This window comes from Ailuropoda melanoleuca, chromosome 18 (genome assembly GCF_002007445.2).
Source record: "Ailuropoda melanoleuca isolate Jingjing chromosome 18, ASM200744v2, whole genome shotgun sequence".
Taxonomy (NCBI): domain Eukaryota; kingdom Metazoa; phylum Chordata; class Mammalia; order Carnivora; family Ursidae; genus Ailuropoda; species Ailuropoda melanoleuca.
In genome coordinates, this window is record NC_048235.1 from 23,508,454 (window position 1) to 23,535,073 (window position 26,620).

At 46.3% G+C, this 26,620-nt stretch overlaps 1 protein-coding gene across 5 annotated transcripts in view; it reads right to left on the minus strand.

Moving 5' to 3' along the window:
* Positions 1-1,023: 1,023 nt before the first annotated feature.
* MFHAS1 (malignant fibrous histiocytoma amplified sequence 1) overlaps positions 1,024-26,620 on the minus strand; it is a 92,910-nt gene continuing 67,313 nt past the window's right edge. The window contains exons 2-5 of one of the 5 annotated variants that reach the window (XR_004621883.1): positions 13,657-13,783; positions 8,170-8,280; positions 5,080-5,258; positions 1,024-3,791 (exon numbers count right to left, since the gene is read on the minus strand). Coding sequence is in view for 1 of the 5 variants with exons in the window: in XM_011227565.3 (XP_011225867.2) it covers positions 3,758-3,791; positions 13,657-13,783 (161 nt within the window). In the remaining 4 variants the exon portion in view is untranslated. Of the gene's footprint in view, positions 3,792-5,079; positions 5,259-8,169; positions 8,281-13,655; positions 13,784-16,100; positions 16,272-26,620 lie in introns of those variants that run through there. The other 4 variants (XR_004621882.1, XR_004621884.1, XM_011227565.3 and 1 more) reach the window with 4 other exon arrangements.

Consider the following 26,620-nt stretch of genomic DNA (forward strand, 5'->3'; position numbering starts at 1 on the left):
AAAACCCAAAAAACGAGGCCCCAAATGATGAGTTATGTCCCCTGTACTACTCTTTTCAGCGGGAAGGGCAGCAGCAAGATGGAGGTCTCGCCTGCCCCAACGGGCTTCCCTAGCATTTGGAAAACCATTTTTCTTTTTAAGATTTTATTTACCTATTTGACAGAGAGAGACAGCTTGAGAGGGAACAGGGCCACACTCAGGTGCCAGCTTTGGGCTGGTAGAGGTGGGTTTGGGTCCACGGCCCCCAGAGGCCCCACCTGCCTTCTCAGGAGGCCCACGCTGAAGTGCTCAGGCAGAAAGGCCCAGGGTGGGCTTACTGCTCTCAGTCCTCCCTGGAGGCCGGGCTCCTGCAGAAGCAGCCACTTGTCCTTGCTTCTGACCCAGTACCAGCAGGTCCGGTGAATACAGGCCCCTCCCCACGCCCGGGGCAATATTCAAGGAGATGGCAAGGCCTGCTAAGAGCTCTTGAAAGCAAGCAAGCTCTAGAAAGGGAAGTTGGAAACGTGTGGTAGATTTCTAAGTTCAAAGAGAAAAGAGGCAGGGTTTTATGTGTGCATTTACTAAGATTTTACTTATTTGACACAGAGAGAGACATCAAGAGAGGGAACACAAGCAGGGGGAGAGGAAGAAGCAGACTCCCCGCTGAGCAGGGAGCCCGATGCGGGGTTTCCATCCCAGGATCATGACCTGAGCTGAAGGCAGACGCTTAACAGCTGGGCCACCCAGGCGCCCCAGAGGCAGCGCTGTAAACAGGGACCCTTCAGTTTTCCTTGTGGGGACTCCACCCCTCCAAGAGTGCTGCCACCATCCATCTCCCATTAGCTCAAAAGCAACTTAAAAATATAAAAGTTATTCCTAGAACTGAAACGAAAGAAACTGAGAAACAAAAACAACTAAACTCTGCAAATATAATTGCTTAACCATATCTTCGTATTTTTATTGAACTTTTTTGAATTTTTTTTTTTTTTTAATTTCTGCCCAGTCAAGACAATTCAAGGGGAAACCACAATNAAACTCTGCAAATATAATTGCTTAACCATATCTTCGTATTTTTATTGAACTTTTTTGAATTTTTTTTTTTTTAATTTCTGCCCAGTCAAGACAATTCAAGGGGAAACCACAAGTACAATTTACAAACTGTGGCATGAAAAAGAACACACACACACCCCATCAGGAATTGTACCAAACCCTTTCCTTTTTATTCATTCAAAAGAGTCCAATGCACAAATGTCACATATGAGCACTGTCATTTTTTTTCTTGGAAGGGGGAAAAAACATTAATTCTGGCAGCACTCGTACAATTCCAGGAAGTGGTTTTGATACCACAAGTTGCAGGAATAGAAACCATAATAAACTTGAAGGGCGCTTGTTTGAGAGGCAAAGGGGCGACTGGGTCTCGAGAGACCCCCCCCTTGTGCTTTAGTGAACTGCCTGTCAGCCTCGGCCGGCTATGCCTTCCCAGGTACGCAACTGCCTGCATAGACACTGAGCATTTCTGTAGAGCAGAGTGCTTTCTGTATCTCCAACCCTCCTCGCACCCTGAAGCAAGGTCTCGAGCTTTCCTGGAGCTTCTTCTGGTCATGTGACCCTCAGGCACGAAGACCTTTTTGCTAAAACACACGCGACACCAAGATTTCCTCTTATACTGCTTCTCTAGGGTTCAGATGACAGCACAAAACGTCACTTGTCAAAAAATAGCAGATATTAAGAATGTGGGCATTTATGTTCATAAGAATAACAAACATTTTGCAGGGTATGTCACCCAAAGGAGCAATTTTTTTTTTTTCATTTAATATGGTCCCCTGGGGAGATAGCCTGAAGTCACATCCTGAAGAGTCTTTGCGGAAGACTGGTCCACGTCGGTAAACGTGACAGTTTAGGAACCATCTCATGCCAACTACAAAACTCCTATGCCCAACAATTCGATGGTCCATAAAGAAATTAAATGTTACCATTAGGCTCACATGCACACACACACACACACGCATGCACGCACACGCTCACACAAGAACTGTGACAAAAGGATTAAGCAGGTGATCTTGTGACTGTTCTAAAAAGAAATGAAATCTCAAAATTGAGGTGTTACATTCAAGTATCCAAATATGCAGAAAGAGTCTGATCCCATTTGATTTTATGACCATGAGAAATCATACTCATTTAACTGAGGTTCTGGAGTTAGTGAAGTCAACGCCTGGGGCACAAAATCTGCGAAAATCACCTTGGGATTTTTCACAATGCAGCCGCTTGCTAGTTTGTTATTCCTTTTAAAAATACGTCGACACCTTGTATATTGGCATTGCAAGAGTCAATACTGGATAAAAGAAGGAAAAGAATAATACCAGCTGACTCACTTTTCATGCCTTACGCTGGTGAGAAACTGTTTTACACATTTTTCCATCAACACAGAGGAGGCAGCTGTAAACAGAGTCCTTTACATTCTTCAAAGAATGTGTTACTACTCAGAGGATACGTTTGGCCTCGATTCGGAGTGGATGAGAGAGCAATTTGCTTTGCTTTTCCCGGTTTACTTTGTGGACCCTGAACGACAATGGTTTTGCTAGTTCTTGGCAGGTGACCATCCAATCGGGGGCTCTGTATTTCTAAATAACCAACGTGGGATCATGCCCTCCAGCGAGGCAACTCCCTACGGTAAGGTCTGACAGCCCGATGCGGGGAGCTATCAGAGTGCTCTGCTAAATTTCACAGACTCTGCTGCAGAGAGAGAGAGCTCGTGAGCAGAGCTCTGTGCACCATTCACAGCTGACTCCTGATTATCTTTATCTAGTGAAAGACTCAGGTTCTCCATGAATGCGTTGACCCCTCTGTCCCCTCCCCTGAAGAATCCCAGCACCAGGCCTCCCTCGGAGCATCAGCCAGTGACCACGCACTGTTAACACGAAACCCCTCCCGGGGCAAGGACCACTTGGCCCAGCGCTCGTGGACGGGTGGGCAGAGCGAAACAGGAATCCCAGCAGCCTGCCCAACAAACAGGCTGACAGGCAGGGACCTTTATTTCAAAGACGGGGAGGAGACACTGCCTGACATACGCCTTTAAGGTCCTTGCTGATTATCGGCAACCTCTATGACCCCAACACTTAATCCGTGGGCAGAGAGATTTTTTTTTTAATCTCAGGATTAAAGAATAAAGAATGAACAAAATGGTCTTACGCTAAAATAAGAAATCAGCCCCATCTTGGCACAGTTCTCATGCAGAATATTGCACCCAGTGTGAACTAACGCTAGAAGCATCAAACTGTATAAATTTAAATGTATTTGCATATTATAAAAATAAAGATAAACATATACATATTTTACACTAGTTACGGAACAGCAATGAACGGTCAGTCGATCCCTCTTTCACATTTAACAGAACTGAAATCTGAGTGCTCAAAACACGGCCACCTGTACTGGAACTATGGCTTTTATGTGCACAGAAAACAAAATCCCTGAGAAGCCATTTGACTTTTTTTTTTTTTTTTCCTTTTCTTCAAGTAGCGCTCTCCTCGGAGGATCACAGTTCTGAGGTTCAGGTTGTAAAACATTTGCTCCATGTTCTCCCCCAGCCTCCCCCCGCCCCTCCCCTCCCCACTTCTGCTGGAGGCCAGGTGCTCGCCCTCCGCAGCAAGGATCCTGAACGTCTATTCGCTCAAGTGCACAGAACACGTGTGGGAGCGTGGAAGGTGTGCCAGGTATGAAAGATGGTCCAGGTGAGTTCGGATGCTCTCTTTTCTCCACGGAAATTCCATAGCCATAGAAGTCATTGGTTTCTGTGCTTTTCACCAACGTTCTTCCTATATGGGTAGACGAGAAGAAAGCAGAGCAATGACAAAAGGGGAAAGGGGATGATATTCTCAAGGATAAGAACCGGAAGCAATAAGAGGGATCGGTTTTTTGCGGATTCTAATTTCTACTTCTGGAATTCCTTATAAAAACGTAAACATCAGGCAACTCATGATCCTTCAAAGGAAAGCATCTTCTCACTAGAAAGCCGGGCAAACGCTTCTGTTCATGACATGAAGTCCAGACATAAAGAGGATCTGTACTAATTGGGAATCACCACCTAATCCATTGTAATTTCACAGCTGAACTGCATTTCTAATCAAGAACCCCAAACTCTAACCACAGCCCTGGGTCCTTTCAAGAAACATCCACGGACAGGCGAGCGCACACACACACGCACACACAAGCTAAATAACGCTCTAGGAGTAGGAATCTATACTGAAAAGTGAGAATTTTTAGTTTAGGATGTGTACCTGGCCTAAAAGGCATGATTTCCCTTAAAATGTTAGAGGCAAGGCTATCAAACTAAAAGCTGGAGTCAGATGAATAGAAAACGAAGCAATTCCTGCATCACCACCTAATTAAACAGAGGGGCATTCAATTCTGACAAAATGGTTAGAGGGGGAAATGTCCAAGGTCCCCATCCCTTATATGGCTTTCCTATAACGACGCCCTGAGCCTCCACCCTCCATCTCTCGCAGTGCTGCTTGACTGCATGGAGCCTGAGTATAATATTAGCAACGTCACCAAAACTCCGCACCTCCCACTTACGAGCTACTCCCTACACGCCAGCAACTGCACCACTCGCCCCAGTGCATTATTCGATTAGTCCGCAATTCGTAACGCGCCCATGAGGTGAGTCCACCCTACTCTGCAACCACCAAGAAGGAAAAGAAGGTTCTAAGAGGGTAAAGAACGCACCTGCGGGGACACACCAGTGTGCGGCAGGGCCAGCCTACTCTGCAACCACCAAGAAGGAAAAGAAGGTTCTAAGAGGGTAAAGAACGCACCTGCGGGGACACACCAGTGTGCGGCAGGGCCAGCCTTTAATGAGGGTTATTTGACTCCCAAGCACGCTGCACGGAAAAAAGCAAGGTTGGGACGTTCGGAGCCCTAGGGATAGTTTCATGTTTCTCTGGCACTCACTCGGGCCTGAGGACTTTTTGAAGGCCGGTTATTATAGGAAACTTCCCTGTAGAGAAAGTTTTGAAAACTGCCTCAAATTCAAGTGATAATATGATAAATCTAACTGGAAAGAGGATGGCAGTGTGAAAACTCACGTCTCCACCAGGCGGTTACCTTTGGCAGTGTGAGCTCTGGCCTTGCGAGGGGGGTGTGCTGTGCCAATGTCGTTCTCACTGACTCTAATGAGCCTTTGGAAATGCAGACGGTTGTGTCTGGCTGTCTGTTCCCCTGAGCCACACGTAGGACAGAAACACAAGAATGTCTAAGCAAGGGCACCAAGAGGGAATAGTTCACTGTTCAAGAGAGAAAAAAGGAAAACCAGTTTGAGTATATTTCCACACTGATACCGCTTTTCGTGTTTAGGCTCTTAAGGGAAGGAAAGAGCCATCAAATCACCAACCTTCCCCACCTCACACTGCTTCTCCATCCTCAAAGATCCACCTCAAAGGCCACTTCCTGGAACTTTTCTCGATCCCTCCTGGTAGAGTTCCCTCCTCTCAGTGCCCACAGGACTTTGTTGATACACCCACTGTGGCAGGGATCATATTTTAATTGTAATTAGACACTCACATGTTTGTTTGGTTATGTCTCTGATTCCTATTCTCCCCAAAGAGACTATTAGATTCGTGAGGGCAGGGTCTGTCTGGCCATTTCTGCAGCCTTAGCACCTGGCACGATGCCTAGAGGGTAAATCCTCAACAAAGCCCTGCTGAATGAATAATGAATAAGATGTGATGAGAAAGTCACAGGTGAAAAACAGCCAAGATACTATGAGACCATTATTGTCATGGCAGTGTGTGAGAAGTGAGGCAAAGAGTGACTGAATACAGGTAGAAGGGTTGAAGATGGCATCTCAGAGAAGCTGAGGGACATGGGCCTTGGCTTTAGGGACACTGGACCTTCCCCAGGTCAGAGAGGTGGGGTGACAGCTAGCCAGGGGCTGAGAGCCAGCCAGGCATGCAGTATGATGGACCCCTCCCACAGTAAGGGAGTGTCGTACGTGTCAGCAGGGGGTTTGGGGACGAGTCATGCCCAGGGGTTTAAACTTGAGTCTATAATCACCAGGAAGCCATTTCAGGCTTTTAAATAGAGAAGTGGCAGGGTCCCACGTTGAAAGACAATATTGGTTTGAAGGACAAAAAGATTAGAGAGACGGAGGCCAGCTGAGACAGGTATCTCGGTAGGGACAGGTGCATCTAGAGGAAAGCACAGGTCCAAAGAGAAAGCCATCTGGCCCAACGTACTCATGTCAAGGCACACTGAAAAGATGGGAGAATAGGTTTCTGCGGAAGGCTGCATGGGGCGGGGGAGTGGGAGAGGGAAGCACTGCAGCCGGCAGACTCCTAGGTTGGCAGATGGGTGCAAAGCAGTACCACTCCACTGATAGAGAACACCGAGGGGGAAGACTGTAATTCACACCTACAAAGGCCACGGGCCATCCAGGGACTTGCAGCGGGCCACCGGCAAGACAGGTCAGCGCGGAGGCTCAGACCCAGCATTCTCTCGGGTTACTGAACCTGCTCTTCCTGGAGCACAGCACAATTCTTCAAGGTAGGTAGAAGCTTAGGCTGAAACTGAAGCTATGTTGTATGAACCAGGTCTTTTATTTTCTGTTTTCTGATGCTGTTTTCGTCTGGGCCCTGGCTGCCCCTGGAGGGACTGCCCTGCCAGCGATAGGCAGTTCCCAGAGATAGCAAACAACTGCAGTGTGAGTGCACCTCTCAGTGCAGACCGACTTTGCAGAGCCCACACCCTGCGACCACCTCCTTTATCAGGCTCCGACTGCGCAGGCCGCTCTCTATCAGCCCTCCTCACTCCCGGGCCACGGATCAGACACCCAGCGACTGCCCCTGTGCCCCACAGCCCACTGAAACTACTCAGACTGGCCATGCCCGGCCAGCACCTTCCCAGGGAAAACACGATACAGGCTCATGCCCGACCCTGGCGCTTCCCTGGGGAGCCTCCTGGAGCCTGGCACGCACCCTCCTCCTGGGCACTGTCCCCCATAAGCTATCCTTTCAATGGCACTCATTTCCTGATCTCTTGGCCTTACGATACCTCCAATGTTCCGTTATGACACTACATTTTAAAACAAACGTGTAAGTAAGAACTTGGTGTGAAGACAGCACCAAACCTGGGAGCCATGATGTGGGTTTTAGGCCCAGCCGTGTCGCTCGGTAACTGCGATTGTCAGAACGCAGCTCTGTCTGGAGCCCAGAGCTCCCTGCCCTGTGTGGCCTACGGGGTTGTTAGAAGCCAATGAGTTAGAGGGCTTTGCTCTGAGGGGTTCATCAGGCACCTCAGGCATTTGTGATCATGATATGAAAGAAACGATACCACTCGTCTCCTTTTTCTACCATGAAGATGGGGTTAGGACACTTCAGGGGGCCTTATATACAGATCCTGGCGGGGTGAAGGGGAAGGGAAAGGGAAGCCCACTTCTTCCCTACCCATCCAGCACACACGTTTACCTTCCGTGGGCTGGCACCTCAGCGAATAAACTGAAAGTGGCTAGGCGAGCACATTTCATTCTAGGATCTAGATTTGCATTTCTGAAATTCTGTCTTTTAGGATTACCTTGATATGCCACCCACAGCACACACCACTAACAGTCCTGGTAGAAAAAACAGCGACCGAGTTTACAGAGTGCTATGCACTCTGGAAGGCATCATGCCCACCGCTCCCCTCACAGTGGTCTCTCCCCAAATGCTCACAACAACCCCACCAGACAACCACTTCTGGAACCGTAGCTGACAGAGGCCTACAGTCACAGCACCAACAAATCACAGATTCAAACTCAGGCGGCGTAACTCCAGAGCCCAAACTGTCTTGAGAAAATAAATGCGAACACTACTTTAAAAAAAGTTATTTGCTGTGTTGGTCCACTCGGGGTTTTCCTGATGTGACATCCATGCATAATAAAATTTTTTAAATGACTTCTTTTTTCCAGCAAGGAACTAAGATGACGAAGGCATGCAATATCATAGTAAGTTTAGGCAAAAGAATCAAGCAGTTTCCTTATTCTTAATCCCCAAAGGCTTCTGGATTCTGGAGAAGCAAAGGAATTATAATCTTGAGATGCACTGCTGTATAGGCTCTCTTCATCCCAAACCCCACCCCACCCCTGTTTTCCCCCCTAAACTCTCAAGTCCTTAGGAAGCCCTTATCGATTTAAGAAACCCTCTCTGCTTCCCAGAGACTTACCCTTAAAAATTGGCGCTCCTAAAGTCACAGATTGGGTACAGTAAAAATGATGACATAGGGGAAAGAAGCACTATCTTTTCCATTTAATTTTCCAAGAAAGTATGGAGAGACCTAAGCAGAGAGGGAACAAATTCTAGTATCAGTGTGGCTGACGGGGCACTACATAATCCAAGAGACACTATTTCTCCTGGCCTGTGAACGCAACGAGGCAATGCGCTCTCTCGCTCCTTACAAAAAACACAGCAAAGCCATGTGATACACTCCATAGGCCACCTCCACATTTAGCTCCCTTTCTTCTGAAATACCATCCCCACCAGTCGTGGTTTACAATTCTGAGGTCAGTGAAAGATTCTCCATCGTTATAAAGCCAAATTCGTGTTGCTCCATTGCTTTCATAAAAAAAGAAAAAAAGAAAGAAAGAAAGAAAGAAAGAAAGAAAGAAAGAAAGAAAGAAAGAAAGAAAGAAAAGGACCAAGTCCATACTAGCTAATCTGAGTGCAGTCTAACATACTTTTCCTGTTTATCTGATGAGATAAAGGCCACAGAGCCTTCATCCTACTTTTTATAAAAGGGCTATTTCCATTGGTCTTAAATATCCCTATGTCATAACAATGGAACTGCCAAAATTCCTTTGCGAAGTCATCACTATATCTTTGGGACAACTTATAGAATTTACTGGGGTCTTGCTTGAATGGGAACACTACAGAATGTACGCAATGACCCAAGTTTAAAAGGTAGTTCTGAAAGGCAATGTCTTAGCCCTGCCCTTCATCCTTAGTCGTACTTTCTGGAAAAGGAGAAAGCTTATTAGCTCAAAAATGTTCAAACCAGCCCGTGTTTTCCAATTCAGTACCACATGAACTGCCCCGATCCGGATGAGGTTCCATGGTCATGTCCACCACTCCACGTGGAGTGCACACAGACGTGGGACCACCACCGGGGAAATGGCAGCTGGCAGGAGATAAAAATGATATAGTCCCATTTCCTGTATGTTCAAGGGTCAGTCCATTAAGAAACCACACGGAAGAATGTGGATTGCATTTCAGTATGCCTTGAGGTAAAAACATTTTTATATGCTAACCTATTGGATTCTGTCTCTTAGATGAAAATCAGGAGATAACCTGGGTCATGGGGCAGTTTATCGGAGTCTATATTTTACTTGGTATATTTACTTGGGGTTGGTCTAAACCTCTCTGGAAATAAGAGAGAGGAACATTCTACAGGGTATCTAAAAATAAAAAGCAAACAGTGACCTGCCATTTGCCTAAAGAAGTTCACACTTCCTTCTGCACTGACTGGAATTTTAAGTGTCTCAACGCACAGGGCAGGCAGGATGAAGGCAGGAATTCACAACCAAAATTTATAAACTTGAAAAAATGAATCTACTTTCTCCTTACTTTCCTGAAAGGATATTTTTGCCTCTTATGACTTATCATGTCCAAGACTCAGTACCCCTTTCATGTCTAGGAGTCCGTTAGGCTGACCATTCAGAATTTCTCAAGGATGAGTATGTGAGGTGTTGGATGGGGTGATTAAATGACGAGAACCCTTTCACAGTGTATCATGTATCAAGTCACCACGATGAAAGTTTTAAATATCTTACAATTTTATTTGGCAATTACACTAAAGCTAAAGCTAAAAAAAAAAAAAAAAAAAAAAAAGACCAGTGGATGCCATGGGTTAAGGGAGGCATGATAGATGGAAGGTGGATGACTTTCTGGGCAATGGAAATAGTGGTTTTTGATACAGTAATGGTGGATACACAAACCTGTGGAACGGACAGCACCAAGCGTGGACCCTGAAGTAAAGTGTGGGCTTTGGGTGACGATGACATGTCAGTGTGGGCTCATCTGTCACAAATATGCCACTCTGCTGGGGGACGTCGATGTGGGGTAAGCCGCCATGTGTGGGGGTTGGGGGGGGACAGGGGATCTCTCTGTACCTTCTGCTCAATTTTGTTGTGAACCTAAAACTGCTCTACAAAATAAAGTTTATGGTTTAAAAAAAATGCCACCGATACGAAAAAAAGAAAAAGAAAGAAAGGTCTGAAGAAGGCTGATGTCCCTGCAAGCAGCTTCACCTCTACTGTCCAAAAACGGTGGGCTAGCAGCAGGGGGAGTGCAAGCAAATCACTGCCTTTAGACTGAATTAGGCCAAGAAGAACACTTTATAAAAATTTCTTTGAAACTCATAAATCTGCTTAATACCAACACATGAGGCGGCAAAACCATTCCTGAAAGTGACACGAAAAAAAGTCTTGACTACATGGAACCTGGTGTTACGTTACACAGAAGTGGCTGCAAACGGGCACATGTTTCCTTTGGGAGTGACGAGAACGTCCTACAATGAGACCGTGGTGACGGCTGTGTACCACATGATAATATGGCAGTAATCCCCGCATCCTTTAAAACATGAACCAGACAGAATCCACATATCCTTAAGGAGGGCAGAATTTTTCAGAGCAACCTAGCAAATGTGCTGCGAGGTGAACTTTCACCCCATCTCAAAAGCAAATACCCTTGAAAATCAGCCCCGGAGAGCTGAAGTATGAAGGTGACTCCCATTTCTATCTGGTAATCAGCACGGAGGACAAGAAGCCACTCAGCTCCTCAGTGTCCCCCCTGGAGGGTGAGGCAAAGGAGAGGTATGTCATTCGTGTGACCTCTTCCCAATGGAAAGCTGGGGGCGACCCTAACTGCCAATCACCAAAACAGATGATGAAAAAAAAAATCACTACCTGCTCTTTATTCTGTCTCTCCCCATAGGGAAATAAAACACAGACAAATTTTAAAATGAGAAATAGAAAAGCTTGGAATTTATAAGAAAGATCCAATCAATTAACAGTTGCGATGGTTTTCTTTATAAAGCGCATGGCAGCACCATTATTTTATACGTGGTCAGAGGCAGGCTTCAAGTTAAATGACAAGTCTCTGATTTGACTTGTAAAGGAGAGGAGTGAGCTGGTTAAAGAGCTTGGACTGTCTTTTCAAAAACCACCATGAGATCTGGATCAATGGCGAGGGGTAGAGGTGATGATTCTGGTAGGCCTGGAAGAGTTTTCTGGCTGAGGCCTGTTGTCCTGGCATAATTATGAAAAGCGCTCCTGTCACCCTCAACCCTTTCCTGATATGAGCAATAAAATACCGATCCATGTAGCATGGATCAGTGTTGCCTTGGTGCTGACGACTGGTTATTGACCACACAGAGGCTCTGTAGCCAGAGATAAAGTGCACTGGCAAGGGAGACCACCCTTAGACTCAGGGTGGGGACCCTGGCAATCAGGAAGTCCCAGCATACACACATTAGAATCAGCAGGGGGACTACCGTTTTTCAGACCAGTGCCTGGCCCTTCGCCCTGGAAATTCTGATGTATCTGCCTGATTCAGAAAGACAGACCTCCACCTATCCACCTGCATTTTATGGGATAATGGAGAAGTAAAAGATCCCCCCACCATGACTTGCTGAAGTTAACTTGGCGGGGGTTGCAAAGCCAGTGCAGTAACACCCAGACTCCCAACTTCCCCTGCCTGCTGGCCAGCCCCACGTCTAACTGTGTGACCATACAATAACCCCTCCTGTGACAGTGTCCCTCCTCAGTCCCCCGAAACTCCTGCTTTCAATACACTGTCCTCGGCGTGTAAATCAGACCTCCGCTGGGCACGGCCAGGCCTGCACGTGTGTTTGTTTTCTGTCCATCGTATGAGACTTTAAAAAAAAAAAAAATCCATTTTGAAATAAAACTACTCACATAGCTAGGTCAAAAGTAGTTCAATCCCTAAAGGTATTCTCTCCAGCATCTAGACATTGGAGGCTATGTGGCTCTGATTACCCAAGACCTTAGAGCTGCTTATTCATTTAGGTATAATAAAGTGTGAGAGAAGGAGGGCCTGAGAGGGTTTTCTGCAGGCTGGTATAAATGGCTTTCTGTGGCAGTACAGTGAGAAGCCCCCGGGAAAACACCGATAAAGCTGGCTCGGTGCCACTGCGCTTTCTCGTGCAAATGGATATGTTAACTTCTACCTCTATCTCGCCCCTTAAATGCCACGTGGCTGCGGCAAAACAAGAGATTAACGACTGTTGCCGGCTCAGGAAAATCTACGCCAGTGCAAAGCGCCAGTGCAAAGCGTACTGCAAACCGTTTCCCTCCATGTCACAGCTGCGGCTTCTGTGAATCCCCTTAGCCTTTCCCTACGTGTGTCTCAAAGAAAGGGACCCATGGATACCAAAGAACAGTAACATTTCTGTCGTTTGATATGTTCGGGACGGGATGCTCTGGTTAATATGAAGTGTACTACGTAATCCTAAGAAGAGCTTCGCGATGTCACGATGTCTTAGGGTCACACGAATGATGAACTAGACCGCGCAGCAGGTTTGCTAAAACGGCATTCTGCATATCCAGCCTGAGATCAGCGTTCCCCTTGGGCATTCAGGGATCTTTGCTAGCAGAGATGAATTAAGGATGTCCTAGTGAGTCACCCGGTTTGGAGACAGGGGCGGCCCTCTTCCATAGCTGCGAAGGAATAAGGGCCCACTGAACCCCTCGCGCTGCAGACAACACACCAAAGTCAGGAAAAGGGACACTTTGGGGCAGAGGCATGAGCCCCATTCCACACAGGGCTCTCTGGAACGCAGCCGCATGGCAAGTTGCTCAAGATGGGGAGGACAGGTCATCATTTTCAAAGGCAAATTTCAGAAGCACTCTATAAAAAGCTTATATATATGGGGAAAAAATTCTATGTGGTCAACTAGAGAGAAAAATGAAAGTCTGCTGCCAGAATACTTTTCTGTACAAGTCACGTCGCCGCCATCCCCCAGATAACGAGATCTGCTCCAAGACCGTGGCTGCCACTTCTCAAGAGTATTGAGAACAGGTATTTCATCTCCGTTTAGGAATGGCCTGTTTGGTTCCTAATACTACAAACGCCCAACCCAGGAGGAGTGTGATGTATAATAAATACTAAGCTGACACTGTGTGCAAGTCAGCTCACGTACACTCTGTGTGTGTAAGTCTGTCTGGGGAAGGTGGGAGGAGCTTCCTTCTGCACAGCCGCTGATTATGAAGGACTGAGAATCAGAGATCTACAGAGAAAAATAAGGTATTATAGATTCTCTGTAGGCTTTTCTTCTTTAATGGGCCCTCACTGTTCTCACTATCCATTAAAAAAATGCTCTTTTTGGATGCATATACCTGCAAATACGCTAAAAGTCAATTAATTACATACTTTAAATGAGTGAACTGTATTCTACGTCAATAAAGCTGTTAAATCCTCTTTTATCAGCAAAGCAAAAAAAAAAAAATCAGAAGGAAAAAAAGGAAATTCCTACTTTGTTACATAAGCCATGGTGTCTATGTCACCTAGGTATCCAGGTCTGCCCTGGGAGAGTCTTCAAGGTCTGCTGAAAGGTACTTTAACTTGGCTTTCTGCTGTCACAACTACTGAGGCACAATGGGGAGTGAGGGACAGGGGTACCACGTCTGGAACTCACTTAGAACAGGGGCTGATCACAGTCGGTGTAGGTGGGTAAACCAAGGCAACATTCACTCGCTCGCTGCCGTTCTTAGGGCAAATGATCTCTGCCACTCCTTCTGGTCTGGGCTGACTCAGCAACTCCCCTGCAGGAAAAGAGAGAAAATGCATTCATGATATGCACCTTACAAATGGGACCGTTTCATGGAGTAATACAGTGCTTAGGGACGGGGATGGGGGAGCAGCAGGGAGGATGGCAGGTCGTGAGGAAGCAGAGGGTCTCTAGATGATGGAGTCCGAGAACAAATACACACTCGGAATCAGAAGACTGGCCCTGCTCCCACTCCACTGCCTAAATTCTCATCTGCGTCACCACAGAGAACATTCTTGTGGCTATGGTGAAAAGGCCATCGTTCCAGACAAAGACAGCCTCCGCCAGCATTTTCCTCACTTTCCTTTTCACAGACTGACTCTGGAGATCTTTATCTAGATGTCATGGCGAATTGAGCCAGGATCCCTAGAGCCCAGAGAAGCAAGGGCTGCCAAGGAGGTGTCTGTAATTAGCATTCGGGGCAGATGGGATTCGGGCAGACCATAGCAGTCTTTCAAAAAAGCCCTGCAGAAATGATCTGGAAATGCAGCCGACTAAAGGTGTCATCAAGGTAAACAGCCCAGCTTCACCCTGGCAAGAGGATTTCCTAGGTAGGTATGCGTGGGGATTTGAAAGTGCCAGCATAATACTATGTTATGAGTAATGGGGTCTAGTAAAAACAGACAATTAACTTAATGGATTACCACAATACCCAAAGGAAATTTGTGTGCTCTGCATGCCCCGGATATAATCTCTCTCCAACTAGATCATTAAGTCCCTAAGAGCAGTGATGGGTTCCATTCCTTAGTTTCCCCTCCACCTTGTCTACTTACAGTCAGCACCCTGCTCTCTCTCTCTTCTCATGGCCAGCACGGTGCTCTCGCTCAGAGAAAATGCAGTAACTAGCTTCTAGCTGAGGATGCAACCTGTTACTACCTAAATCCCCCTACTTAAACCTAGAAGTTAAATAAACCAAACCAAGGACACTAAACGTATGCCAACTATAGAAAGATGCTACTGAAAATAAAACATCGACTTTTTGGCGGCCATCACTTGTATGACGGATCTGAAATTCTAGCGACCCCGAAGTTAAGCCAACAAAGGATAATAAAAAAAATCCTTTGCCTTAAAGTACCCTATTTCTAAATGCCCCACCTTCAGCCGAACTCACAGTGATAAAGCATGGCCACGCGTCCGCCCTTGAACTGAGAGCTTGAAATGTACATCTCAATTCATCTGTGTGACGTCTCTGTAAGGGCTGCCCTCATTTTACCAATGTGGAGGCTGACGGTCATGGATGTTATGCGGCATACCGAGTCAAGCGCTAGCAAGTGGCAGACTCGGGATGTGACCTTGGGAAGTCTCTGGGAAGCATACTCTTTGCCACCACCCTCCGAGACCTCCCAGAGTGGGAACTGCATCTTGATGCCAGAACACGTCTCCTAGAGGAGCGATTTTAAAACACTATTTTTAAATCATGAACTAAGCATTGACATATTTGTACTTTTATGATAAGACCTTCGTTTCCCGCTTTGAATATTTTTATATGGCTTTGGACGATATGAACTGAATATAATCTGAAGTTCCTTAACCAAACTACTGTCAACACCCAATTACTGCAAAAGTTAATTTAGCGCGATTAGCTTATATCACGGATACGTGGGTATCAGAGCTATACCCTGACACCAGCTAGGAAAAGATTCCAAACTATAAAAATGCAAGTTAAAAATGTAAACACTAAATGCTATCAAAGCAATAAAACAAACCAAAATAACAGCACGTTGGAGCTGGATGCAAAGCTGGAAGTCATCTGGCCCAGACATCACGTTCTAAGTCAGAAACTCTTTGAATTTAACGGATTTGCTCCAAGTCCCACCAAGAGCTGAGCATCTCTGAACCAACCCAGCCACCACGTGACTAGGACTGCAAGACAGTGCTCTGAACACCCCAGGCCTGTTAACACCCTGGCCCTGGACCATTCTCCCTGGCTCCTCACAGGATATTTTCAGTGTGTACTTCCTGTCCCAAGATTACCCCCAAGGCCTGAACACAGACTTGGCTTCTCTGGTTTCCCCTGAGAACGTTCTCCTGGTTGGAAGTTCACACAGGCCCCTCTCAGCTGCCTGAGTGCCCAGGATCTGGCCTCAGGTGGCAAGCCCTCCGCTCGGGCGCCCACCCCGGCCCAGCAGGCTCCTGTGCTGGCCCCGCTGCAAGTTTCCGTGAGCAGACCAGTTTGCCAGAGCCGAAACGATCTATAAGACTACTAAGCGTCCGTTATCAATTTTTATTTAAACAGACAGCTTGAGTGCCCTCCACCCCAGATTCCTAGTATCACACAGAACCAGGGAATCAGTTTTGTTCAGGTCCTACACCCAGCGAGCGCTGTCAGCCACAGCAGCAGCATGGAAGTTGGCAACACCCAGAGGTCTCCCGCATGTGAAAACTTCACTTGATGCTCTAGAAACCGGAGCAGTGGGCTGCAAGGTTCACGATCTCCAGCATGGTCATGGGCTCCCACCGGCTACCGCGTGCTGCCGGTATCCCTAGGATAGAAGATTCGGCTAAGATTTCTGTTGCTGGACTGAGGAAACAAGAAAAGTAGCTTTTTCTTTGCAAAAAATGTACCACAAACACAAAAAGTGGTTCATAACTAGTGTCGTCTACTGAAAGAGAAACTCATTGTCTCAAACTTCTTTAACAAAAACTTGATTTTCAAACGAAAGGGGCGCCACACCTTTGGCGCAGGTCGTGATCTCGGGACCCTGGGATCAACACCCCGCCCCCCTCCCCNCTAAAAAATTGAAACTACCGAACTAAAATTCACTGAGTATCTAAATAGGGAGATCTTACTGTGTGTGTATGAGGAGGCGCAGGGGATGAGGAGTCTAAGGCAAGGCCTCTGATACGGAGGGTCCCAGCATCCGAGAAAGTCAAACGTGCATAAAAAGGACTACAGTCCGTGTGATAGGGGCCCCCAAGGAAAGTTATAAAATGTGAGAGGAGCAATGAGAAGGACAGACTAATGTTGATTTGCAGGACAGGAAAAGACCTCAAAGAGTGGAGGATATGATATCAGAAGACCCAGTAACGTGCATTACCAGGCAATCCACCTTATCATCATGATGTTATAGATGTCCCAGAAGAAAAAACGATAATCAAAGTAGCAGCTAACATTTATGGAGCATTTATTATGTGCTTATGCTGTAAATGTGTTATGTCACTTAGTTCTCATGACACCCCATGGAAGAGGTACAATTTTTATCACCAGGAGAGTGAGGCTCAGAGGGGTTAAGCACCACCAACATTCACAAGGAAGCAGTGGCAGGGCCAAAATTTGGACCCAGGACTATCTGACTCAACTCTTAACGGCCACACTCTACTGTCAGGGCAGGGAGATCGTGATGATTAAATTCGATAACTAAGAAGTACTAAATGTTATGTCTGGCATCCAGTAAGTTCGTGACACTATTACTATAGTGATGTCAACTTTTTTTTTTGAAAAGCTTACTTCTCCAACTATATAAAGAATTCGTTTGCAAATATATGATCAGTAACCAGATTCTCTATAGTAAAGCAATACGTAAGGATTAGACCATAAATTATCTGCCTGCAAGACACCATGTCACCAGAGATTTGAAAACTTCAAATGAAAAAAAAATTAGATTTATTACACATCTGTCATCACTAGCAAAAGCAAATAAGACATAAATTCCAAAGTTGGTGGGAGGTGTAAAAAAAAAAAAGCTACATTTACAGAAAATATGTTAGCAGTAAAGTGAGGACAGATATACATGTGACCTGGTATATTTCCATTTTCAGAAACTTGCTTCAAGGCCTTTCTCTCTGACAAAAATTATACAATGATGGCTCATAGCCACAGTATTTATAAAACACTGAAAACTTGGTAACCCTCTCAAATGTCGGACAACGGGGACATGGTGAAAAACTATGACGTACTAATAAGACGGGACCCTCTGCAGTCATTAAAAATTATGAGACTGACGTTTCTGGGTGGCAGTGTCAACTTAAACGCACATTCTCAATTAGAAACATCAACTGACAAAGAGCGCAGATGAGTCTGGAGTGAACTGGGTCATTCAAGATGGAATGGCCCTGAGGTTATTTATTTATTTTTATGTTTGAGTCAATAGTAAAACAAGCCGAAAGCATGTTTCCCAACTGAAGGGAAAGGCCAGCTTGAAATGCTAATGCTTCCCCTTGTGTTGGAGATTGTCTGTTCCTGTGAAGTAAGTACACAAGGCCATCAGTCTTCCTGAAGGAGCAGGGATTTGGCCGGATGCACAGAACACTGCATTCACTGACGCTGTTATTAGGCCACGAAGTTATGAAAAACCGTTCTTAATTACTCCGACTCAAGATTTCTGGCATTAAAAAGCTACCACATCAACTGTTTTCCCCCCTGTGGAGGAACAGAACACTAAGTTTTACTATGATTTAAAAAAAAAAAAATCACCAGAAGATACGTGGAACTTTTTTTCATCTTTTTCTATTAAGCGTCAGAATGCTCAAATGTTGGGCACATGAGTCAAAATACTACAAATTGATCATACTAATGACTCAAATCACAATATTAAATGCCCCAAACATTTCTTTTCAGTGCAAATGAAACCCACTTCCTGATCTGGGATAAAAATCTAAGTTATGAACATCCCTCAAAACAGCCAAAGTGGTCTTAGAGATTAAAACAAACAATGATATAGGTTCTATTAAGTAAGGAATTATCTGGATGTCCTGGGGGGGTCTTCAGCTCTACTGTTCTAAAAGTTCTACCCCTCGCCCCTCCAAGTCTATGGCTGCATTTAAATTAAGTGTGGCTCTCGAGTAGCTGCCGTGAGATACATGAATGCACGTTTCCCATGTCTCCTCAGAGCAAAGGCAGCACCGTCCGAAACCGGTGAGCAGGTTTTCCCACTCGGCAAGCGCACCACGTTATCAGAGACAGCAAAGACTGGAGAACTCCACCATCACTTTATATGGAAGAGGAGAGCCAGAGAGAGGTAACAGGACACCTTGTCTTCAGACTAAATCAAGCCCGAAGAGTATAGACACAGGAGAAGTAAACATTCAACATTAAAACGTTCAATTTAAAAACATGCCATCATGCACACTTCAGAGTGTGAGAAAAGGCAGGAGAGATCTCCCGGTGCCTGCTGGTTCCAGCATAACCAACCATTTGTAGATGTGGCTGCCATTTCAGAGGAGGCCCCCCCCCCATGCCTGCATCCCCTCCCACCACGGCGCCTCCCTCAGGACCAGAGCTGGCCGGCTCCTGATTGGCCACTGCTCAGAAGAGATAAAATAAATAGACCAGGTGGTGTGTTTTGGTAGTCTTCAAAAGAAATTCCATTTTGTTAAGCAGCTTTGGTCTCAGCCCTCTGATGATGAATTCTAACTTTTTGGGGGGAAGAGAAAGTGATGTGCAGGAAGGAGTGTAGCGAGTCTTTGTAAAGAGCAGAAACAGGTCTGGGTCTTCTGTTTCGGAGCCCAGAACTGTGGCCATCTCTGGCAGTCATCTTTCTCATAGTCATCTTTTTCAGGACAGCGTATGGGGTGGCCCCCTGGTCGTGGAGAAGCCTGCTGGGATGCGCCAGACCTGACGAGTCCCCAGTCAGCTGGCCAAAGCCAACAGGCAGGCACCTGTCCTCTGGGTGCTGACAAAATTCCCTGGGAAGCTGTGTGCGGGTGGGGGGAGCATGCTGTCATGCTCACTCAGAAGCTGGGGGGGCACCGGATGGAGTCCTTGGAAAGCTACCTCCGTGGCTGCCGCTGAATTCACGGGAAAGCCAGCTGGGACACCCTCAAAATTCCCCGGAAGCTACCCATTGAGCTTGCCAGGAAACCGGCTGGGGTAGCCAGAGATTCAGCGGGAATCTTCCTGCACTTGGCTACATGTACTTTTAGAGAGTTCTGGGACTCCGAGAAGGGTCCCCAAAGCTACAGGGATGCTGCATTCTTCCTGTGAGCAGAGTTGGCTTTTGGCTCAATTAGTTCCTCTTGGAAATGAGTCAATGATAGGACCCCTTAATAACTGGATACATCCTAAGGGATGAGTTCCAAAGGCAGCTGCAAAAACTCACACCATCAGAAATTATGAACTTCTCATAAAATTGTGTGTTCACTTTCACCATGTAGCCCTGCGATTCTTCAAAATGTAGGAATCTACCGAGTTCTGGGCAATTTAACAATGTGAAGGCATTTTTGCCTCCAGCCATTTGTTGAATTCTCAAGACCAGTTTTGATTCTGAAAGCTGGGATTTCTTAAAAAAAAAAAAATTCAAATGCCCTCCTACGCCTTGATGCTTTGGGGACAATTTCTAAAGTCTTACCAGTACGAGTACACTCTCCAAGCCAAGCCGAAGCAGGTGCACTGGGGTTCTTGGACATGCCCTTGAACTAAAGTGCAACTCAATCCTTCCATTCAGCAAGTTTTCTGGGCCTGCTCGTCGACTGCACTAACAAACTAAATTTCAACACTTTGCTTCAACTTTGCCCCAACATCCTCCAAGATGGCAGCGGTGGTGACAGTTACTGGCAGAAGGAGAAACAGAGATCACACTCTTGATTACTTCTAGGACTCACACAATGATTCTAACCTGCAAAGTCCGCAGACTCTCACAATGAGTAACAGCAGCCAAGCCAAGCAGGAGCCCCATCCTGGGCACAGATGACTGAGACCTTTCGTTTTCCCTTTTATGGAAGGTGGTCTGTCTGGAGTGAACAGCTCAGCTTTTCCTTCTTTAGCCCAATTCCTAAGAGATGAGTGCCCCAATAGTGATGTCTGTTTACTAAGGACATAAAGCTTTGTTTGGTTGTTGTTTGTTTGTTTGTTTGTTTGTGGGACAGAAGGAGGTAACTAGCCGGCTACACCAAGAAGGGCTGCATTCAGCCCCTCCCTGATGGAGAAGTATTCCGTCTCTTCTGGATCAAAAGAGTGGTGATCTAAGATCACAGCACGCCTTCCAAAGCATTTGACCCGAGTTCAAACAGGGAAAAAAAAAACAAAACTGCTAACACCGATTTCTTTTCAAATCTCTGCCTGAGTTTTGTCACTTCCTTCACATTACAAGCTTATGCTTCCTTGCCCTCAAGTCTGTTTTCCTTTTTTGTTTTTTATTCACACACATCCAACCCTCTGTACCGTTCTTTCCTACCACTTTCTCATGCTCAGCTTGCTGAAATCGCCTTTCCTACAGCCCCCTATTTCCATGGCCTCCCGGCCCCCTCCAGGCTGCTGTTCTGCCCACACCCCCCACCTGGTGAAGAGCCTCAGGCTCTCTCCATCTACCGTCTCCTTCCCCAAGTGTTCCACGCAGCACTGGGACCAGATACCAGGGAGATCGTGAGCTTCCACTTTTAAGTGTGAGGTTTCAGCAGACACAAGATAAATATTCCCGGGGACCAGAATAAACACCCAGGACAGCCCGTGAACCTGGCTGTGGTGGCATTTATTCCACGGAGGAGAAATGACTCCAGGGAAGTTGCGGGAAGTTCAGGAGCCTACTAGGAAGGGCTTTGCCTTCGGATCTACAAGAGTGAACACAAGCAAAATAAAAGATTATATCAAAGTTCTTGACGCTTTCTGGTCTCAGAGCCTTTCTCAGTCCCAGATAAGCCCAGATAATATACAAATTGCAATAACACAAAAACAAGATATCCTATCTTTAGATTATATACAAGATTTCTCTAGAATGTCTAAAAATAAAGCACCACGCATCCTAGAAAGGCAGAGCCATGAGGCACCGCTTGAAGCTTAGATGAGGTGGTTTTCTGACAGGAAAACATTCGTACCATGGCAAGCACATTTTAAAAACTCGCTACCCACAGGAAGTGCCAAGTGCTTGTCTAGAAAGTGTCGACAAATTCACGCAAGTAAATCAATAATGGACACACCGTGAGAAGGTAAAGCTTCCAGAGCTGAAGGTACAGAGGATGACGAGGGCCCCCTACAACCCTCCTGTCTTAGCAGCAACAACAAACATGAAGTGAATGGATCCGTTCCATACACACACATATCCCACCAGAGCTGGGATCTGAAGTCAGCCAGTCAGCTGCTGGCTCAGCCACGCTGTTTGGGAATGGCCGTAGACACACATCCCTCAGAGACTGCCCACGAGGACTTACACCACCCTGTCCTCACTGACCCTGGGAAGGTCTGCCAGGGTCTGACCCGAATCAAAGCTGGCCCGGGGCCGAAGGACTTACTACCCCTGCCTCCTCCATCACCGACTCAACTTGCCTTTCCTCACACACATGTGCCTGCCGCTTGGCTCCATTTTCACTGCTAAGGGTTTATATAAATACAAATCCACCCAAGAAAGGAAAAATATTTCCCTTTTTTCCTGCTCTGGATAAAGTTCCAACAGACTTGGCTAAAGATTAGACATGCTTCACAGATCAAAGTGTGTATGGGGGAAGGTGGTGGGGGGAAGCAGAGCCCAAACCCAACTCGGCCTTCCCTCTCTCAAAAGGCAAGTGAGGATTATAAAAAGCCCACACTGCTGGACTGAAGTGCTTCCCAATGGTTACTCTTTATTTGGATAGCCTGTCACCTACTTCTTACTGGAAACGCTTCCAGACTCAGAGAAGGGAACGCAGACAGCACGAAAGCATTCTGACTAAAACTGTCTCTCTCCAACCTTAGCTTTCCTTTCAACTGAAAATGGGAGGAACTTGTATGACTTGAACAGAAAGCTGAAACACTGGCCCAACAGCCTTACCAAAATCGACCTGATTTGGAAGAGCTAGGACGATCCGAAGCCATAGATTTGCTTGTCTCCTAACAGGGAAGATGACAAGATTTCTACAAATTCATTTTTTCTTGGAGGGAAAAGGAGTGAATGTCGGGCTGAGCGGGGGGGAGCCAAGGCACCCCTGTAGGGGCCTGGGAGACCAGAGAAACCCACAAACGTAAGGCTGGAAGGAGCCCTGAGATGGTCCAGCTTGCTTATTTTGCACATGGCTGATATCTCCCGCACACATAAACAAACACTACAGGGGAACCTACAGCAGGGGTGGGGGGGGTCCTCCCCCAACATGAGCTTTCCTTTACCTACCCCCCGACCCAAGTTTCATTCCCAGAAGATCCAGACTAGACTTGGGGCCATTATAAACAAACAAGCATCCATGATGATCTGAAAGTATTAAATTGCACTAACAGTGGAAACCCCGAACTCCTTGGCCTCTCTAACCTCTCACAAGTTGCAATTACCAACAAGAAAGAATTCTTTATATTTCAATGGCACCTCATCTTGAAGCAGATACTGCTGGCTTCCAGACTGAAGGCTAAATACAGGTAGACAAAGAAAACATAATCATGAAAGCATCAAAGCCAATTAGAAAGTATGGGACCACCCAAATGGGCTTAGCTTCGCCTGGGGAAAGGGTAGTGCCGAGGCGGAGCCAGTTCTTGAAGCAGCTCCGTCTGCGAAGAGCCCAACACTCAACTAGGCTCTTTGGCTTGTCTGGGCCTCCATTTACCTGGTCTTGAGCTCTTCACTGAAGACCAAGATGGGACCAAGATTTGACTACCTATTAAACATGCTCACTGGGATACTGCCATGTCCAAAATCCAACTCTTGTAAGTTACTCCTTTTCAAAGCTTCCCCATGTCCCTAAATGTCCACTCCGTTCCTCTAGCTACTTTGGACAAAAAAACGTAGAGCCACCCCGACCCTCCTTCTCCCTCACAGCCCACTCCACGTCCCACAGCATCAGCACATCCCGCTGTTCCACTTCAAGCCCACCCAAGCTATCTGACCACGTCATCAGCTCCCCTGCCCACACCACCATCAGCCTGGACTACTGTGGTGCTCTTCCAGCCCACCTCTGGCCTCCACGGTCCATTACCCCACTGAAGCCAGATAGGTTCTCTTAGAATGCACATCAGGCCATGTCACTCGGCTTAGAAGCCTCCAACACTGGGAGCAAAGCCCAAGTCCTCACAAAGGCCTACGAGGTCCCATGTGATCTGCTCCTGTCTACTTCCTGCCCTTGCACCCTCTTCATCCTGCTCCCTGTCCTGATCACTTTGTTCCCCACCCTCCCCTCGTCCCCTACACACACTTCATTCAGGTCTCTGCTCAACTATCACCACCTAGAAAGAAAACAAATCTCCCCTGACCACCTTGCATAAAATGGCATCTTCACCTCCCGGCCCCTCCACATTCCATTTTCTGATTTATTTTTCTTCACAGTACTTCTGTCCACCTGACATAGATGGGTTGATGGCATGTCTCTTGTAATAGAATGTAAGCTCTGCAAGCGTGGAGATTTCCCTTGCTCACTGTTGGATCCCAAGCATCCAGAACAGTGCCTGCCACATAGTAGGCCCTCACGGGGAAAACCTGAATCAATCAGTGGCTGAATCCACAGATTGAGGGCACATACAAAGCAGCCTCTCAAGTTCCCTCGGGTCTGTGGTTCCAAATCTGACACCGGTCAATGCACAGTCAAGCCCTTAGGGCCAAAGTCTACAGCCTTTTCTTCCAAAGGGTAGACAGATGCCCAGCCAGGGCCGGTTTCCAAACACCCCCGCACACACTGCCTCCTCCACGCACCACGGACGGGGGGCGACAACCAGAAGGGCTCCGGAACTCACCCTGCTTTTCTGTCTTACTTGATTCTGCCATCTTTTCAAACTGAAAAGAAAGCCATGACAAAGTCAAAATCCACATGGGGAGATTCTAATGCCAACATCTTAAAATATTTTCTAAATGTTAAGGATGACATAGTTCAGAGTCTCTTTAGGGAAACCTGTAAGTGTAGCTAAAAATGCCCTCTTCTCAACTGTAGCTGCAAATGGGTTATTTTGAGAGTAGTAGGGGTGAGTGGGGGAGACGGGTGGGGGGAGCAGAGGTACCACAAATTAGTTAGCGCTCTGGATGTGAGGGAGAGGAGACTGCAGCTGAAGTAAGTTCTTAGCCCCCGCCTTCTTTTCCCAGTCACATCCTTTCCTCTCACACAGGCTCTGAGCAGCCCCCTGCTGGGTTCTCCACGGGATGGTCAGCAGATCTTCCCTCTCTTCCCCATCCTCTGTCCTGCAAACTCTAAAGCTCTAGTCCCCTCGGGCTCCTTCCCTCAGGCAGCCTGCCAGGATGCTAAGCCCAGGGTGCTAAGCTGGGGCCGTTACGGGGCTCACGTCATTTGTTCCCCCATCTCTCAGGATGATTGTCCTTTGTTGCCTGATGCTCAGGGTCTTGAAAATCATCATTTTATATATGTTGCTGGTTTGTCTTGCTTTTTTCAGGTACGAGGGTAAATACAGTCTCTGTTACTCTATCCTAGCTGAAAGTGGAAGTGTGGCTACTGGACTTGAGTACTTTCTATGTTCTGAATGAAATCGTTTCTTTCCAAATGGTTAGCCTGGCAAGAAGGTTAAAAACTTCAACGTTCCTAAAGACATTGACTCAAAGCACAAGTCACAGATGGGGAGAAAGTATTTGCAAAGGATATATCTGATAAAGGACTCATATCTAGAATATATAAAGAACTTTCAAAACTCAGTGAGAAAATAACCCAATTTTAAAAATGGGCAATAAATAAATAAATTAAACCAGATAGGGGTGCCTGGGTGGCTCAGTCGGTTAAGCTTCTGCCTTTAGCTCAGGTCAGGCTCCCTGATCAGTGGGGAGTCTGCTCCTCCACCCCCCCCCCACCTGGTCATGATCTTTCCTTCACTAGCTAAAAAAAAATCTAAACAAAATCTTTAAAAAAGAAAAATAAATTAAATAAAAAATTAGGCAAAAGTCTGAACACACATTTCACCAAAGAAGGTATAACAAGGGTAAATAAGGGTATGAAAAGATGCTCAAAGTCATTAGTCATTAGGGAAATGTGAACCCCAATGAGAGACCACTGAACACCTGTTAGGATGTCTACAAAGGCTGACCACACCAAGTGTTGGTGAGGGTGTGGAGGGACTGGTACTCTCATCCACAGCTGGTAGCATTTCTGGAAAAGTTGAAACACTCACCTACCATGTAATCCAGCTATTCACTCCTAGATGTTTGCCTGAGATTAAAGAAAGCACAAATCCATACAAAGGCTTGTACATCAAGGTTCAGAGAGGCTTCACCTGAAGTAGCCATAAGCTAGAAGCGACATCAACGTCTGTGGCGAGGGGAGCAGGTAAGAAATTGTGGTACATCCATACAATGGAATACTAGTCAGCCATAAAAAGGAACGACCCCATGGATACATACATACAACATAGATGACCCGAAGATAACTGTGGAGTCCATGAAGCCAGACCAAACAGAAGCACATATTTTATGACTCCACGAAACAAAACTCTAGAAAATGCAAGCTGATCTAGAGAGATAGAAAGCAGATCAGTGGTTGTCTGGGGTGAGGTAGGGGACAGAGAGACAGGGGGGAAGCAAGAGGAAAGAGGAGACGTCTGAGGGAGATAGATGTGTTTGTACCTTATTTGTGGGGATGATTTTATAGGTATATAATACATGGCAAAACTTAACCAAATTGTACACTTGCAAACTATACATTTTACTCTAGGCCAATTATATCCCAACTACAACTCAATTAAAAACAAACAAAAATAAAGCACACCTTATAATTAACCCAAAACCTGAGCCATCACTAAGAAACACCAATTGGTGTGACAGCACGATTGCCCTTCCCAAGGAAATGAAATGCTTGACAGATTCCAGGAAGGACAAATTTCCTTTACCATATCCCATGAGCTCCCCGCTGAAGAATCAAAGACCTCACAGATCAAAAGCACAGAAGACAGAAGGGCCATATATGCCTGTATCTTCTGGGCAAGATTCTTTTTTCAGCTTGTGTTTAGGATTATTTCATTTGTGCCTCACTGTGATCTTTGTAAAAAGAAACAAGTACGTTCTGTCAGATGAAT